Source organism: Lepisosteus oculatus, chromosome 4, assembly GCF_040954835.1.
Source record: "Lepisosteus oculatus isolate fLepOcu1 chromosome 4, fLepOcu1.hap2, whole genome shotgun sequence".
NCBI classification, from domain to species: Eukaryota; Metazoa; Chordata; class Actinopteri; order Semionotiformes; family Lepisosteidae; genus Lepisosteus; species Lepisosteus oculatus.
The window spans coordinates 44,957,375-44,974,426 of record NC_090699.1 but is presented as its reverse complement, the minus strand read 5'-3'; the positions used below and the strand labels follow the sequence as shown (position 1 = coordinate 44,974,426).

The window sequence follows — 17,052 nt, the reverse complement described above, 5'->3', positions numbered from 1 at the left end:
AAGATATAAAAAGGAAGACTGCGTGAACAAATAACACCAAAGTTTGGTGGTGCTTTTGTTTCATAAATAAAGTCATCCAACATTTAATTTCCCTGTGTGAAACAATTAACGCCCCCTTAGTGTATGACAAATATTCCACAGAATGGAAAGAAACTTGCAAGATGAATTTACCTTTCTCGTTGTTTATCTTCTTTGGTTCTGCAGAAATAATGCATCTTCTAACTACATGAAAGTGACAGCTTTTCTGCGTGTTTTATGTAGGCTGCTTGGCAGCTCACATCAATTTCTTTGAGTCACCAAGCTGCTGCACCTTCTATTAAGTGTGTTTTCATTTTCTGTTCTGTCCCATGTCTGTGTTTGCTTGTAATGTTAATCTGGCATAACAAATCAGAAATACAAAGATAACCAGTACAGACTTAATATGTATTAACTTTGCAGTTAACTCGTACAGATAGCTGAGAAGATATTTTCTTGTTTTCATTAACAATATGTATATTAATGCCTTGAAAAAATGATATTAATTTTAGCTATAGTAGGGCATTATTCACTATCTAACATAATTGTATTCAGGAAGAATACAACTCAGGAAGGAGTTTAATGCATTGTCTTTTAACTATGTATCCAGTTTGAGCCCTTTTCCCAGGTTTTCCCCCACAACCTTGCAAATCCTTATGATGCCATATTTGTGGTATTCCTATCTATTGTCTCCTGGTTTCAAATTTCAAAATGTCTTTTTTATAGTTTTATACTTTAAGCCTTTCCTCTGTGCTTTTTTCTTCTCTAAAGTGCTCTGAATTCATGCTGAAAAGTTGAAAGAACAATAATCATTTTGGCTGTTGAGCCTTCTTCAGCTGAAGAGGCCCAACAGCTGAAACTGTTTCTTCTTTTCAATGTGGAATTAACCTTTACTTGTGATATAGAGTCAGTCACTCGTACTGCCCCCTGAGAGTCTGTGGAACAAATTGGCGTTGGGGGTGTTGTGCTTCTCAGTGCCTTTGTCCTTCAAAAAACAAGACAGTGAGCTGACTGATGTTTTCAGCTCATTTTCTTTCAAACATTAGCAAATGCAAGTTTAATAAAAGTAGGGGAAACTCTGGACTGTTACATCTGAAGAAGAAAGGAGCTTGTAGACAGAAGGAATTGACTTTGAATTGTATTGACTGAGAATTAGTTGAATTTAAATTTAACAAGAGGGCTGTCTTTGGTGGTCGGGGTGGACATTGTTTATAAGGGCAATTTTAAAACTTTGCTTAGTGTGGGAAAAACTCACTCTCTCCTGATGTTTTTAAAGATTTGCTTGTTCTCAGTGGCCTTCAATACCTAATTGAATTCTTTAATTTCAGAATTTGTGCATTTTTTGTATTTGTTGTTTCTGCTTCTGTACATTTTTCATTTAGTGTATTTATGTAAAAATATAATTATATAATCTAATTATGTATGTAAAGTACCTTAAGAATGCTCTGATTGAAGGGTGCTACATAAGAATAAAATTGAGTGATTGATTGGAAGAGAAGCTTAAGGGTGTCCTCGCAGAGAAGCTGGGGGTTTTTCCTCTCTGTCCCCTCCACACTCAGTCCCCCTGTGGTGCTTGTGAATCAGTTAGAAACAGAGACCCCTTGAGATGATAACTGGAGCAGATCGGGAGACGCTGGCAGTCTTTTCCTCAGCATCTGACTACACTCCTCTCCTGGTGTGCTGCTGTGTTAATGCAAGAATGTACATTCACTGTCTGGTAATGCACAATGGAACTGATTGGGCTCAATTGAGCATTTCAATAACAAGAGAAATCTGAAAAATCTGAAACAGCTTTTTTTAGCTTTCTTGTCCTTAGAAATCAACCCGAAAAGATGCAGAGTAACGGGACACTTTGTCTCGCTCCCTTCTCTGTACAGTGTCTCCGGTGTCTGCAGGGCCCTGTCAGGGTTTATCTTTGTACTTTTATTCTAGAGCGTTTTTCCTGTAATTCACACAGCCCTCATGGAGACGCACAATGCTGAAAGCGCTTCATTATCCAAAGCAAATTGCAAAAAAGGGAGAGGAGGCTTGGAGACTTTGAAATAAAATCTGTTATTCTGCATTCTGTGGTTAGCCTATTTTTTAAAATTAGTATTAGTATATCTACTAATACTAATTTACTATTATCTTGTTTATCAGCAAGAAAAAAAGAAAGTGTTTTTGTCCTGAAGGACCACATTTTTATTTTGGTCCCTGAAAAACTGGGGTGTAAAAATAACAAAACAAAAAGCAGGAACTGCATCAAATATCAAATCAGGTCCTGACTCCAGCTTGCTGTACAAGAAGATTTATAGAAGTTAATTACACATCCCCTGTTGTCGGGGAATAATGAGCATCGCATGACATGTGTTTTCTTTGTTTCTCTTGCACAGCATGGTAACAAAGTAATAACCAGGCGGCAACATTTAACAAGACAAATTTATTTACATTACAAAACCACACACTCGCATGATGTGTGTTTCATGGCTATGTGTACAGATGTTTACAGATCTGTCCTGCTTACAGACACAGAAACTCCCTAGGAACAGAAGCAAAAAATACCAAACAAGAGAAAAAAGTCCCGCCTGTGTTTTATTTATCAGATAAAAAGATGCTGCTGAAAACTGCTGTAAATCACTCTCTGCTGTAAATGGATGCTAAACAAATGGGAACCTGTTTCCTTATTAAAAACGGTGCATCTGTAAACAATGAGGAATTTTAGCCTGAAAGAAAACTAGGAGATTAAGATTCTCAATAATTTAAAATAAGTTCCTTTAAAATCCAGTGTTTTCATTGCTAAGATTTTTAGGAGTCCTGTAAAGCCTACTGCACAGGAGTTGGGCTCCCCTCAATAGGACTATTTTAAATTAAGAACTGGCGTGTCAGTAGTGAATATATATTTTTAAACTGGGCCATATTCAGTGTTTTCCACCACATTGCATAGTGATGGAGCTGACCTGTGTTATGCTTCCAGCACCAGCCCTGCAGCAGGGCGAATGCAGTCTGTCAGTGCTGGCACAGGCAAATAACAGCTGGTGCTGCAGAAAGAAACTGTTTCTGATTGCAGCTCACGACAGGCATTTGAAGCCCAGAGATCAAGAGGGTGGAGATGTTGTTGCTGTATAGGTGTGTCGCATTCAAATGGCACCTTTTTCTTATGTGCTGTAAAACACCCTATCTCCTTCCCTAGTGGGCACCTGACACAGGTTCATTACTGTTGCGGCTGATTGAGTCACTGGCATCTTTTCTGGTCTCTGTGATGGTGTCGCCTAATGAGAAGCGTGCGGTCCTCGGAGACTGACACACACAGCGATCATACAATTCTTCCCAGGATCCCGCAGGTTTTAACGATCCTCATTCCAGCACTCGTGTAGTGCCTTCTCAGCAGATGTTAAATGTAAGGTGTCTATTTGAAGAAGTACCTTTGCAGGAGGTACTATTAAAAACTCTGAATCCCTGACTCTAAATAGCATCCCACATGCTCTGCCACAGGAATGCGATAAAGCAAATGATGTCTTCTGTCAAAGACCTGTCAATATTTTCTCCTTTTAATGGTGCTGTGAAAAATTGCTTTTATTACATATTTGTGGGATTAGTAGCCCATAGGTTCCTGGTGATCAGATTCAGTGTCCTGCTGTGGCTGAATCAGCTGTATTATGTGATTTGATTGCCTGAGGCGAAATAAGGAGGTGAATGTCTGTTTTTCCTCCAACAGTGTGGGGTGACAGTTTTAAGCTTTTAAAAGCCTCCTGCAACTACGAAGACACACTCAAGGTGTGCATGTGGGAGGAATGCATGTGGCCAGTTAAGCAGACAGAGAATCAACCGCGAGTAAATGTTGATAAGAAACCCATCGTATAACTGGATCATTGTTTTAGCTCTAAAAGCTTGTTGTTGGATTTCAAATCCAAAAGAGGTGATGTAAACGCTTTAAACACCTTCGCTGTGTTTCAGAGCAGCTAAGCTCCAGCCATGAGACTCCCTTGGCAGAATCGGACTCTTTGTACTCACACATGGAAGCTGAAGTAAACCCATAAGCAGCACTGTGTGGGAGATTAAGTGTCTGTGCCGGTTTTCAGTGAATGCAGTCTCACTGCTGTCTTCTCTTGCTACCTGATTATAAATGGGGAATCGGAGCTGGCCCCCACAGTTACTTTGAGTCTCAAAATGATCATTTTCTTTTTTCCTTTTATGAAAGCACTCATCAACCTGCTGAAATTTCTCCTCTCGAACGAGACCACCTTGCTGACAAAACACAACATCTTCCAATTGGCCCTGCTGGTAAGAAAGTCATTCGTTTCTGTGGCAAAAAAAAACTCATCTGGATGCAAGTAGAGATGATGAACTTTGCAATGACATGTTAACTTAAGCACAGTCCCGAATACATCATAGAATTGAGGTTTCCGTCCCTGTGGCATAAATGCCAGACGTCTGTGTGAGCGCCTGTGTAAGGCCCTCTATGATGCATAAGGCCAAGCAAACAGATGTCATCATTTTTGTGTGTCCCTTTCTGTGATATACAGTATGTCATGTCCAGTTTGCTTGATGAGGTGAGACTGTTCAGAATCTTTATTCCAAATATATAGTAAAAAGATCTTTGGCAGTGAAAGTTTCTGAACCCATTGCATAATTTGACATTTTTTGCTTTTTTAACCACTAAATGCATCTTTAATCAGAATTTGTCACTTCCTAATTGATATAAAGTATACTTTTTCACCATTTTGAGTGCTTTGAAAGACAATGTCCATGCAGAAAAATAATACACACTGTATACAGAAATTGTGCAGGTGCAAAAATAAGTTCTATGACTTACCTCAAGGTAAAGCAGGATCAGGTGTGTCAATGACAGAGTGTTAACCAATTAACCGAGATAACCAATGAAATTGGTTCTGTGTCCTGGAATGGCCAAGCCAAAGCCCTGACCTGAATCCTATTGAAATGCCTAGGCAGGACCTGAAGAGGGCTGTTCATGCAAGACATGCTTCAAACCTCACAGAGCTGGGGGAGTTTTGTAAAGAGGAATGGGAAAAACTCCCTCCAGCAAGATGTCAGAAACTGAAAATTGGTTATAGGAGGCGACTGTGAAGTTATTGCTGCTAAAGGAGGTGCCACAAGTTATTGACTGAAAAGGGTTCATTTACTTTTGAAAGAATACAAGAATATCTGGTGATTTGTTAAATATCACAGACTAATAATCTATGAGTTCAAATCCCTTTTTATATGTGGGAAGTCTTTATTTAGGATATTCATTCTATGTATTCGTTAAGAGTCCAGGTTCATATAAGATCTCTATAATATCTAAAATAATGACTACCTTGAAGGGTTCACAAACTTTCAAGCATGACTGTATGTTCCAAAGGGGAGAGGCTGGTTGTATAGTGCATTTGATTGCTTTTAGCCAATTGCTTTAGGGGTCCCATCCAAGCAGTCCTTGAAAGAAGCCAGAGTATTGGCTTTAACAGCATAGCTGCGCAGCTTGTTCCAGACTCCCACACCCCTTAGTGTATAGAAGTGTCTCTTGAGAGAAATAATAGAAGTTCTTCAGGTGGGTAGCTGCGTCAGCATGCGTAGGCTGCAAAGGAACAAGTAATAGGTTTATTCCATGCTGAAAAGAGAAGAAAAAAAACACAATGTTTCGGCTGTGGAGCCTTCTTTGGGTGACACAAGAAATGTTGTGTTTTCTTTCTTCTCTTTTCAGCATGGAATAAACCTATAGAAGTGCTTATGAAAATACAAGTTTCATTCTTCAACAGCAGAAGCAGATGTTGTTCAATTTGTTCACTCAGAAGACTGAATAAAAGTTTTTATTGATGTGTAATTTTGTTGTTTTTCTGTGGTCCGCAGGTAGTAAACTTATTCAACATGTTTATAACCTATGGGGATACCTTTCTTCCAACACCCAGCAGCTATGATGAGCTTTACTATGAAATTGTGAGGATGCACCAGGTGTTTGACAATCTCTACTGCATGGGTAAGTTAAGAGTTCCTATCCTCCCCATCTGTCTCCATGCCCAGTGTCACATGTCTGGGTAGCTACCATAACAGACTCGTTTATTTATTGCATTCAAAGCTCTCTTAGGGCCTGGGACGTCTTAGCACAGCATGTGGGAATTGTGTGTACATCTAAGATGGTGGGATTGTGAAAATATTTACTGAGTCCTTAACATACCTGTAGGACTTTTCTGTGTGATCAAGAAATGAGCCTCCCCTGAACACATAGCCTTTGTTAGAATAGGCAATCCCAGTGGGCACCTGCAAGAACAGAGATGCCAGAATGCGTGATGTGCTTACAGGAATCGGGGCCTTTACTTTGTGAAATTCTTACCGAGTGCTGTCTCTAGTTGACTGGTGTGCTGGTTTCTGCTCTGCTTTTATGTTTGGTCTTGTATCCCATACAAGGTATATTAATGCATCTTTATCCCTCATTTATTGCTGAGATGATGAGGTTTTGGTTTTGGTGGCTGTTGCTCATGAAGCAGCTTTCAAGCTTTCAAGGTGAGGTTCTTACAGTATGTTCTGGGTTACAGATGAAGTGTCTCCACTGTGAATCTTAACCCATGTCCCCTAGGTCAAGAGTCCACTCTCTATGATGCTCCTGTAATAAAGGGGACCAGACCGCTGGGCTATCCTGTTCAATAGATGACTGTTTATTGTTACATAATACAAGAATATCAAGCATCGCAATCATCTGTTTTCCTGGTTATTCCACAATTAAAGTTTCAAATGACAGTTTCTGTAATTTTTTCACATTACAGATGCTCTTTGGTAGCATCAGATTGTTTTTGGGAATAGCCCTGAGTGTTCAGAGCTCACTCCTGTTACGGCATGTAACCGTGCCTGTTGAATTCGGAGAGCACCAGAGATGCTTGAATCAAGGAAGATCATTAAATGTCCCAGATGTGCTGTAACACAGTTAAATGTGTTCATTAAAAAAGTGTATGTGCAATATTTATTAATACAGTTTAAATCCACAACGTTTTGAATGTTTTTTAATTTCTCTGTCAATGTGTGTGCTCACTGCTACTCTTTTAATTATAAGAAAGAAAAAAATATTCTGGCTAACTCAATTTAGCAGAAAATTCATAGTTACTGAATTATCATTCTCTCTTTTTTACTGTACTGTTCCCACATCAGGAGTTCGTGTACAGTTATATTGGTAAGGGTGTTTGGGTACATATATTATACTCCAGCAAAATGTATATTTAGCAGTTGATGTCTTGTTGCTGGGTAAGTCTTGTTTCACAGTGGCCTTTTTCGCACTGGAACAACAGGCAGTTTCTTCAACAGAATATACCATCTGCTGCTGAAACATGCTGAAAAATGAAGGCTGCACATGGGGTTAATTACCCAGCCGGTTGAAAAGAGTGTAATCTGATTAATTTGAAGGTTGCATTTGGCTCTGAACACAGTGATCTGGGCTTCTAACCATATCTTCATTGCCCTTAATATTTGATTTCTGTCTGTTGTTTTAGTTTGCTTGTTTTTTTTTGTTGTTTTCTTTTGCATGTTGCAAATCAGTGAATTAATGTATTATTTTAATCACTTTAATTAAAAAAAATCAAGAACTTGGGGGTATTCTTTGCATATAATTAAATTAGAATTAGAATTCCAGTTGGAGTTCTTTCTGCTGTGTTACTGTCTTGTAGCCCACAAGGGCTTGGTTTTGGGGCTGGTTCTGCCCAGTCCCACCCAGCAGATTTAGTGAATGTACATTACTGAGGGGTGTCTGCCTTTGATGTTTCTGATGGGGGAGACCGAAAGCAATTTGTATTTGTTTAGATATGAAACAGCCTCATCAGATTTCGATCTCGTTTTTAATTAAAAACAGGAGCTGCTCCTCCCTTGCTCTTACACGAGGAGCTGAGCAAAGTGGGTTATTGCCATGTCTGGGAAGATTAGGATAAATTGCCTCAGCTCAGCATTATGCGTAGAAATAAATAATTAAACTGAATCCCATGGGAAAAGATTGCGCCGAGCAGGATCAGAGCAATCAGGGTGTGAGGGCACCCCAGTGTAGCGGGGGTCTGGAAATATGCCTTTCCTGTTGGGGTGATACAAGGTGGTGTGCCTCACGTGGCACTGGGCTGGAGTCTGGTGCCCTCAGTGCGCCTTGCCAACACGATGCCAGCCCTCGCCACCTTTAACGCAGCTCACTTCTCTGAAAGCATCCGCCTTCAGTGTTGTGGAAGCAATGACGATGATGAGCAGTCTTTTAACTTGGCTTTTTAGAAAATATTTTAGAAGTTTTGAAAGCCTAAGTCAGCATTTAGATTGAGTGGCATTTTTACCTGTAGAGTAGTTTGAGCTCCTCTCTTGGGGAGGGGGATCATTCCTGCGCTGTGGGACTGTCAGATCTCTCAACTGTTTCCAAGTGGTCCAGAAAAAAAGAAAGATCTGTATTAGGGGTCCTTAGGATGCCGGTTTATAATGGTAATTTCTTCTATTTCAGTGCTCCGAGTTTCAGCCAATACTGGTCAGTGGAAGGAGCCCGCGAGCAAAGTTACTCATGCCTTGGTCAATGTCAGGTAAGGTGGTGGGAGAAAACCCAAGAAAAGACCGATTTGGTCTGTCCATTTCCATGTGTATTTTGTGATGTATGTGTAATTTGGTAGATTCCATGCAAATACATTTGCATTGGTATGTCATTGGTCATTTAAAATTCCATGGCACTGTTTAAAAGAGAGCAGTTTAAAGTAAATTTCACCCTGTCTTTCCTAATGTTCCCCCTTATTTCAACTGGTTAATCAGTTTTTCTCTCCTCTGTCTGATCCACTGGATTATTATTATTACATTTATTTAATAATAAATTGCTTTTTAGGATGAAAAGTACTATAGAAATGCAAGCAGTAATTATATGTATATTTCCATGAGCGAGTGGTTCAGGTGGGTAGCTGTGTCAGCAAGCGTAGGCTGCAAAGGAACAAGTCATAGTTTATTCCATGCTGAAAAGAGAAGAGAGAAAACACAACGTTTCGGCTGTGAATCCTTCTCAAAAGCACTCCAGCCCTTTTTACCCACTGCTCTTTGGGCAGAGGAATTGATATTGAAAAAATACTCAAAAATCCTAAGAGCTTCTGCTAGCTTTATGCCCTTTGTGCTGTTAGACATGAATAATACTTAAAATGAATAAATGTCACATCTGGATATGGTACAAATGTCATCAATGAATTGTACATGATTTACGTTACATTCATTAATGTTCTCTGTCTTTCCATACAAATACGGTGGCTCAAGCATGTGTATACATAAGGAGACCTCTGCTTTATTAAAATGAGAATAATGCTCTGATGCATCCAAGTCAGTTTTCTAATTAGTGGTACAGAAGCTTGTGCAAAAGAGTGATTTCTGCACCATTAGTGAAGAAATGTTGTTCTAAAATCTGAGAAATCCAGGGCCTTTTACGGTTCCAACTGTACAATGTGTGTGTAAGCATCACAAAAAAAGCTTATGACTTACAAATGCGATAAAATACACAGAGTAATTCAGGGTGAACAGGGGATCAGTGGGGAATCTGCTATGAAAGTCACAGGCTAGTCGAGTGCAAGTCCACTGTTGGAAGTAACACAAGCTGTTTACGATTGCTAACTTGTGGGATGTTGTCCACTTGTTGTCATAGAGCCTGCTCAAGCATGGACCTGACACCACATGTCATCCCAGCTAATCCTACAAATGTTCAAGTCTGAGAAGTAGGGCATCAGCAGCTTAACTGTGACATTCTCTTGTTGTAAGCAAGCTGTGTATGGTATACCATCCGCTTGAACATTGCCATGTCTGAGTCCACATCAAGGGCAACAAGTGAGATCCCAGCCAAGTCGTCAGTTTCCCATCAGTCACAGCTGGTGGAGCTTTGTAATGACTAGGTAATCCTCCATAAGACCTTGGTCCTCCCCCTTGTCTGGTCTTCTGCACAAAACAGTTAGCATATCGTTCTGCACGGCTGCACAACACTCACTGATTTCCATCTTGGTGGTCTACACACAAGAGGGCTTGACCCCACTGCTCACCACCTCCTTCTGTTGTGTTGCCAATCCTTCGTGTGGCTCTCTGGCCTACAAAGCTGGACCATGTGCGGGTTGTTGCGACCTGGCGTGTCTGATGCAGTGGACACGGCAGACAGATCCCGAAGATGGAATGATCTGATATGACAGTCCTGGTGGTGTGTTGTGACTCCCATAGCTATCATTGCCAGACTGTGTTTGATGTAGCATCTTGCTAGGTCAGAAACTGCTGCCCTTGAACACTCCCAGACAGTGTGCTAATTTAGAACAGTCTACCGATGGCACAAAAACATTTGTTCTCTTGATACATGGGGATTATTGTTTTCTGCGTTTCTCTTTTATTTTTTTCACCTGGTTTGTCAATCGGCATGTTAAATCGCCACACCACCTGTGCCCAATTGTCTTTCACTAATGAGATGATTTAGTGATTATGCAACAGTCACTGGAGCGTATCATTGTCATGAATGATCTGTTAATCAAAAAGATACCAAAACATTTAATCAATATCTAAAGTCTGTATACATTAATTTCCTAATACATACCTAGTGATATGTTTCTTTAGGTGCTATATATGTATAATTACATATATAATTGTATATATCAATTGCTCAGTCTTGGATGTGGGCTGCCGATCCGGTCGTACAGACCACAGACTTGTGATTGATTTAGTTTCTTCAGAATAAAGCAGCACTGGGAAAGTGGAAGAGCACAGGCTGGAATAATGAAATGCATCTGCGGCTAGCGAGCGTCCCCAGCATCTTGAAATCGAAAAGGTCACCCTTAACCGTGCTGCCAGGGGACTGCGAATTCCAGATGAAGGGTACAGACGTTGGTGTGCCGTCTCGCAGGAGTACTGCATGATCAAAAACACTGAGTAAATTGCCTGTCCCTCAGGAGAGAACATAACCACTCATCATCCTTTTAGTCTATAGAAGCTTCATTATGTGTGGGAACTGGGAGCAATCCTTTAAACATGATTCATGCATTATAAATGTCTTTGGAAAAACACTTCGAACATACAACTTCCATTTTATGATGTTATGTTGTTTCAAAGTGTGTAGTGCAATTAGTGTTGTGTGGCACAAGGTGTTTTTTTTTTTTGCATCTTGCTTTTCCTTCAGCAAAAGCGTTTAAGTTTGAGCTGCCTTTGTGCTAAAGCAGTACTTGTCTGTAGCAGGGCATACAGTGTGTATATCATCCAAAGCCAAGAGAACGTGAGCCTAGCGTGCTAGAAAACTGTGATGCATGCGCCACCGAGAGAGCTAAACAGCCTGTCTTGATTTAAGTAGTTTTTCCTGTTTCTGTACTTAAAGTACTTAAACTTTATTCTTAAATTGTTTCAAAGCACTGTTTTTGTTTTTACTGTAAATGTGAGAATCTCAGTGAGATTTTTTTTTATGGTACCTGCCAGTATTTTTTTTTATTATACTCACTCAAGTTTGGTATTTGCAGTTGTGCCCTTGTTGTGTCTCCTTGAAATAGCAACAGATTTGCTTCTTACGAGTTGGAAAAATGTCCTTATTATAGCAAAGAAAGGAACACAGGTCTCAGAGTACAAAACCCAATGTTCAACTTAAAACCAGAAACCCAAATCCTTTATAGCACATTTATGCACACATCATCACTTTTACATCTTAGTAACTCAAACACTTTTACTCTATAACCCTTCAGTGCATCGATCAAACACATGTACTACAGCATCTCACTGTGACGCTCCCGTTCTCTCACAAAGGCCTAGCAGCTCCTCTGAGCTGCTTGCTGATCGAGTGATCTTTTGACATGCTACAAGCTCTGCAGTGCCTTACAGGAGGAGGATAGGTGTGCACTGCAGGTGTCGCTGTGTTTCTGGGAGACAGCCGAGAACCCTGGCCTGTCCCAGTCTTACCCCTCACTGTGCTGAGCCAGTGGTGCGCCACCACTTGGGCAATCTAGACTACTGCTGGCTAGTGACATGACCCAGACTTAAACTCAAGATATGTGGATCATGGAGCCTGTGCTCAGAGTGGGTCAAGCACATCTTATAATTAAGCCCTTCTATAAACCAAAGGGAATAGGGTAGTAGTGAGAAGGTTAGTGATCCCCCTTTGTAAAGCCAGTCTTGATTTCAGCATAATTTATTTTGCCTCATTAAACAGTTTGCTTGATGTTGTTCTATTTAATCTTGGAGGTTCCTCCACATGTCCACACCAGGTGCTGCATGCTTCACGTTTATTCCCTTAAGTCAGTTTTGCTCATGATTTCTAAAGCTAAAGCAATAGAACACACAGTAGATGAACAGTTCTTGTTTTGGATTGCTGAGAATGGCTAGGTCTCATGGGACTCATTGCCTCATTTTCCATTGGTACCTTTTTCGTGAATATAAGAGCTTTGTACAACGAGATGCAGTCTATAACAATTTCATTATATAGTCTGAGAAATAGCTGCATTTATCTTATTGTTTCTTTTTTTCTCTTTTTGCTACTGTGCACACGCACTGCTCTGCAGTTGCTCCTGAATGGAGTACAAATAGTCCCTTAACAGCCAGACTTTAATCAGAGCTGCTGCTGGATGTCCACGATACTTCTTCTTGTTTCACAGAAATTTATCAAGACACGGAAACAGTGTGTGGGACTGGCTGCCTGCGCTCTGAAACGTACATCCAGCATGCCTTTCCTCAGCATAATTGCTGTAATTAATCGGCACATTATGTTTCTGCTGGATCAAAAGAAATTGAAGAATTAGCGTGTTTAATTTATCTTGTTTGAGGAATTACTACCTCGCTGAATGGTTATCAAATCCATTTGACCTTAAAAGTGCATGCAGGCAAGCTTGAAGGCGGGATGGCTGTAAGTATGAGAGAATTGACAGGGGATGAAGCCCCCAGTCTACAATGTGTCGGGACAGTGACAGGCCACTCTTCTGTGTTAGTAATCCATGGTCGTGCAGAGTCTGTTCTAAGCCATAGGTCCTAATTGCATAAAGAAGTCTTTCCACAACTCGCCCACTGGCCTTGGTATGTTAACATATGTAAGCCTTAAACTGAAAAAATGCTTAATTGGAGAGGTGAGGGGCAGCTTTATACAAGTGGCCACTCATTCGCTATGGATATCTGCACATGTCCCACCTACTATAGACCTAAAACTGTTAAAGTGCAAATTTTCAAACAAATGTTGAATGTGCCCCGCCCTCAATATCTGAGTCGTAGTGCAGCAGAAAACAGAGGTACAAGGGACTCTGTGTTTTGGTCAAAATGTTGGACATCAGCTGGCATTTGTAATGTAAGCAGAAACATTGATCTCTCCACCCCCACACACACACACCACATCTCAAGTTCATGGACAGATGTCCTCATAGAAAAATAAGACAAGCAGCAAGTTTAGTGAGTACATTTTGTAAGGGTGGACATAGTTACACTATGATTTATTGTAGTGGTAGGTAGTAGGTGGGACTCAGATGTGTTAATATTTTGGAAGCAAATTAAAGTTAGATTTGCATTGCACAGATATGCATTGTTCTCAATCGTAATATGGGTTTTCTCCTGTAATATCATTCTGTCTTTGCAGAGGCATTCTTAAGTCTGGCACTGTGCTCACTCGGGGCATAATAACCTGATCTTGTTGCTTTGATTCATAGGGAGTGGGATTTAGACATAAATGTGGGTGTTCCGATGTTGGAATTCGGAATGATCGTGCTAAAATGTTGATCGATTGCCAGTTTATCTCATTAAATAACTGTCAGATAGGTTTGTTCTCATGAAAGTTTAATAAGGCCTGGAGTGGCATGTGCAATGAGCACGGGGGATTAGATGAGTTAGATTTTATTGACCTGTTTAATCACCGTCTTGCCCTCACAGGCACCTGCCCCTGTAGCAATAAGAGCACTGAATGTCATCCACCGCTTGTGAAATCCAGAGCCCTTGAGATGTCCACAACGCGCCTTTGCAAGATGGAAGTTTTGAAGTGCCCAGTAAATCTAGGATTTTTTTCATTTAAATGCCATTACATCAGAGCGTGTCGGGAGAGAAACACAAGTTGGGTCCGCAGTGGTACTGAATCCCCTGTGATGTGCAGCTTTGGGACAGTGCCAGCGCTCCTGCGTGAGGGCTGGAGTTGTGATCTCGCAGTGGGGTTGGATATGAAGAGGAACCGGCCGAGACAGGGCTGTGTCAGGCATCGATTGCAGTGCTGCGCCAGACAGATGCGCTTACAAGGAGTGCTGACTTTGATGGAGTGTCTGTTTTATTATTTTGCCATAAAAACTTTTTTTGAAGATTTGATTTATGGTTTGAAAATTTTTTATTGATTATGACACCTTGGGAGATGACTTTATTAATCAGAAATCAATGAGAGGCCCCATTTTTTTTAACTGACAGCCGGCTCTTGAAGGATGGTGGCAGTCGAAAGCCTCTGCGCCTTTTGCAGTTCGCTGGGCTTCTGTTCGTAATCCTTTTAGGAGTACTGAAGCCATTTTACATTTTTTTCTCTGAATCTGTCTGCAATTCATAAATGAAGATAATTATTTAAATTCCTGCCCGGAGCACACTGTTCCTGGCAGTTAAGGGCTTGAACTCAGTGCTGCGGCTGTGAAAGGCAATGTCCCTTGGTGTGAAATTAAAGCATTTAATTTGGGGCGGTGCGGGGTCAGTGATCTGGTAGAATGCCTTTTGGGCGAGAGATTGAAATGTAATTTTAATTTCCTCCTTGGTGTTTTACCTGTTATGCAGAGCTATCTAATCCCTCCAAGCCTGCGATCATTACAATGAGGGTATGTGTTTGTGTGATACTTTACAGAATTACTTTAACAACTGGAAATGTTTGTGAGATGGAAACGATGTTGCCATTTAAAAAAAATACTTCTTTTAGATTATATTAATGGCTCACACAGTGGCTTTTTTTAATACTGATTGCTAATGTTTCCTTTATTCTTCAGCACTGATCAGTATCAATACTAATGCACTGTCTGTACTTCAGCAGTGTGGTGCAGTGGTCAGGGTTCTGGATTTATAACTTGGCGGTTGTGGGTTCAAATCCCAGGTGAGACACTGCTGTTGTACCCTTGAGCCAGGTACTTCATCTGAATTGATCCTGTACAATACCCAGCTGTGTACATAGGTGCAAATGTAAGATAATTTGAATAAAACCATCATCCAAATAAATGGGTAGTAATAATATTCCATCTCATGTCTTGTCTCCACATATGTTGTGCTTGAAAAGTTTGTAACAAACGCTGTCAGCCTCTTGAGCGCTGTATTCTAACCCAGCAGAATTCTGCACTAACCAGACAGAAAGGCCTGGGAAACACCCAGATGCGGCAGGGCATTGCGACACAGGAGTGCATACATTTTAGAAAGCATTTTAATGACTAATCAATTACTGCATAATTGCTCAATTAAAGTGCCTTGTCTTTTATTAGTGACCTTAATATTGATGAATAAGCTTGTGGTATTTCTCATGTGTTAATTAATGATGGAGTTAATGTTTTATTTGAGGGGGTAGTGAATGGGGGTTGTTAACCCTCTGCTGTCCTGAATGGGATTGAAATGGAAGTGAGGACATGGAAGTGCAGTGGTGATGAAAACACCTGGGCGACAGTGCTTGGCATGATTTTTTTTGTAAAAAAAATCACAATCGCCTTTTACTTTTTTAGCATAAACACACCCAAGTTAGAATCGCCAGCTGTTTTTGACCGTGCAGTTCTGAGGGTTTCTCCAACATGCCCATTTGTCAGAGTCATTCATCTCACGTCTCTCGTGATGCGGAATCTCTCTTGCAGGAGGGTTCGCTGTGGCTGGAGGAGCCAGAGGCTCAGTGGTTTGGCAGAGCTGCTATTTTGTAGAAAGCCAAGGTGGCAGAGGCAGACAAATGTCTGGTCTACCTCTCCACTCTGCCACTGATTGTGGAATCCTGGTTGCAGTTGGTCAGATACATGACCCAGGCTCAAACAAAGTCTTTCATTATTAATCTTTTACATTCAGATGGGTTTTGGTCGATGTGTTTAGTTTTATTTGCTATGTCTTGGGTTACCTGGTTGTTTGATCAGTAGTCAGCTTCAAGTCGTACAACAGTGTGCAGCATGTCACCTGCTTATGTAGCAGTTTGGCATGGTCATTGTGTTTGTAATTGCGTATGAAACCAATACTATGTAGGCACTGAGAGAGGAGGTGGTTCTCTTGGGACAGGTGCTGCACCTTTGAGCCTGCTGCAGATGCTGTGACCAGGTCCTCTGTCTTGGGGAGCTGGGATGAGATCTGCCACAGCTCATTTTGCTCATGAACATCAGTTGAGAATCTCCAAAAGTTTGGAAATGTCTCATTGCTCCAAAATGAAATGCAACATATTTGGACCTTTAGGAATAATGTCCAGTTTTGCCATGCAGTTTTTATTCTTTTTTTAGAAGAACATTGGTGGCCAGTATTCTGGTGGTCTTAGCTTTTGTGATTTATTGTAGCGTGTGACGTGCGACCCAGTTGTGACACTACATTGTGGTCCAGGGCCAAGGTCTTTGGACTTTCATTCCTCCTGATGTTTTAGAAAGGTTTTTAAACTAGACTTCCGGGTGTTGTACCGCCTTGCAGTCTTCTCTGTTCCAGACTAAAAAGGTGCAGTTTCTCCAGCCTGTCAATGTAGGACGTTCCCATAAACCCAGGAATGTATCTGGTTGTTGTGCTTATTTTTGGATGAATTCCAGCAATAACTTTTCCATAACTTAGTGACATTTTTAATTGCTTCCCACATTTGCTGGAAGATGTAAATTGTGTCATCACAAATACTAAAGTATTTTTCATGAATTTCCTCTTCAACAGCATTTCCCATTTTGTATTTATAATTATTTTTTTCTACCTGCATTCAGTACCCTGCAGTTGTCTACATTAAATGGCATCTGCTATGTGTTTGCATAGTTTGCATATTTTATCTGAATTTTTAATTCCTTTGGCTGCTTTGACAGTGTTTTCTAATCCTCCTAATGTGGTATAATCTGCAAACTAGAATCTAGATCATTCCTATACTATAGGAAGAGCAGTTTTCCTAGAACAGATCCCTAATTACAGTACATCACCCCAATTTATACAGTATATTTATCC

The 17,052-nt window shown here is 40.6% G+C and overlaps 1 protein-coding gene across 6 annotated transcripts in view; it reads left to right on the top strand.

Moving 5' to 3' along the window:
• The window catches only part of armh3 (armadillo like helical domain containing 3), an 83,071-nt gene that overhangs the window by 36,019 nt on the left and 30,000 nt on the right, over nt 1-17,052 (top strand). For all 6 annotated transcript variants that reach the window (XM_015347814.2, XM_015347809.2, XM_015347812.2 and 3 more), the window contains 3 exons: nt 4,193-4,275; nt 5,839-5,965; nt 8,444-8,519. In XM_015347814.2, coding sequence (XP_015203300.1) covers nt 4,193-4,275; nt 5,839-5,965; nt 8,444-8,519 — 286 coding nt within the window. The remainder of the gene's footprint in view (nt 1-4,192; nt 4,276-5,838; nt 5,966-8,443; nt 8,520-17,052) is intronic.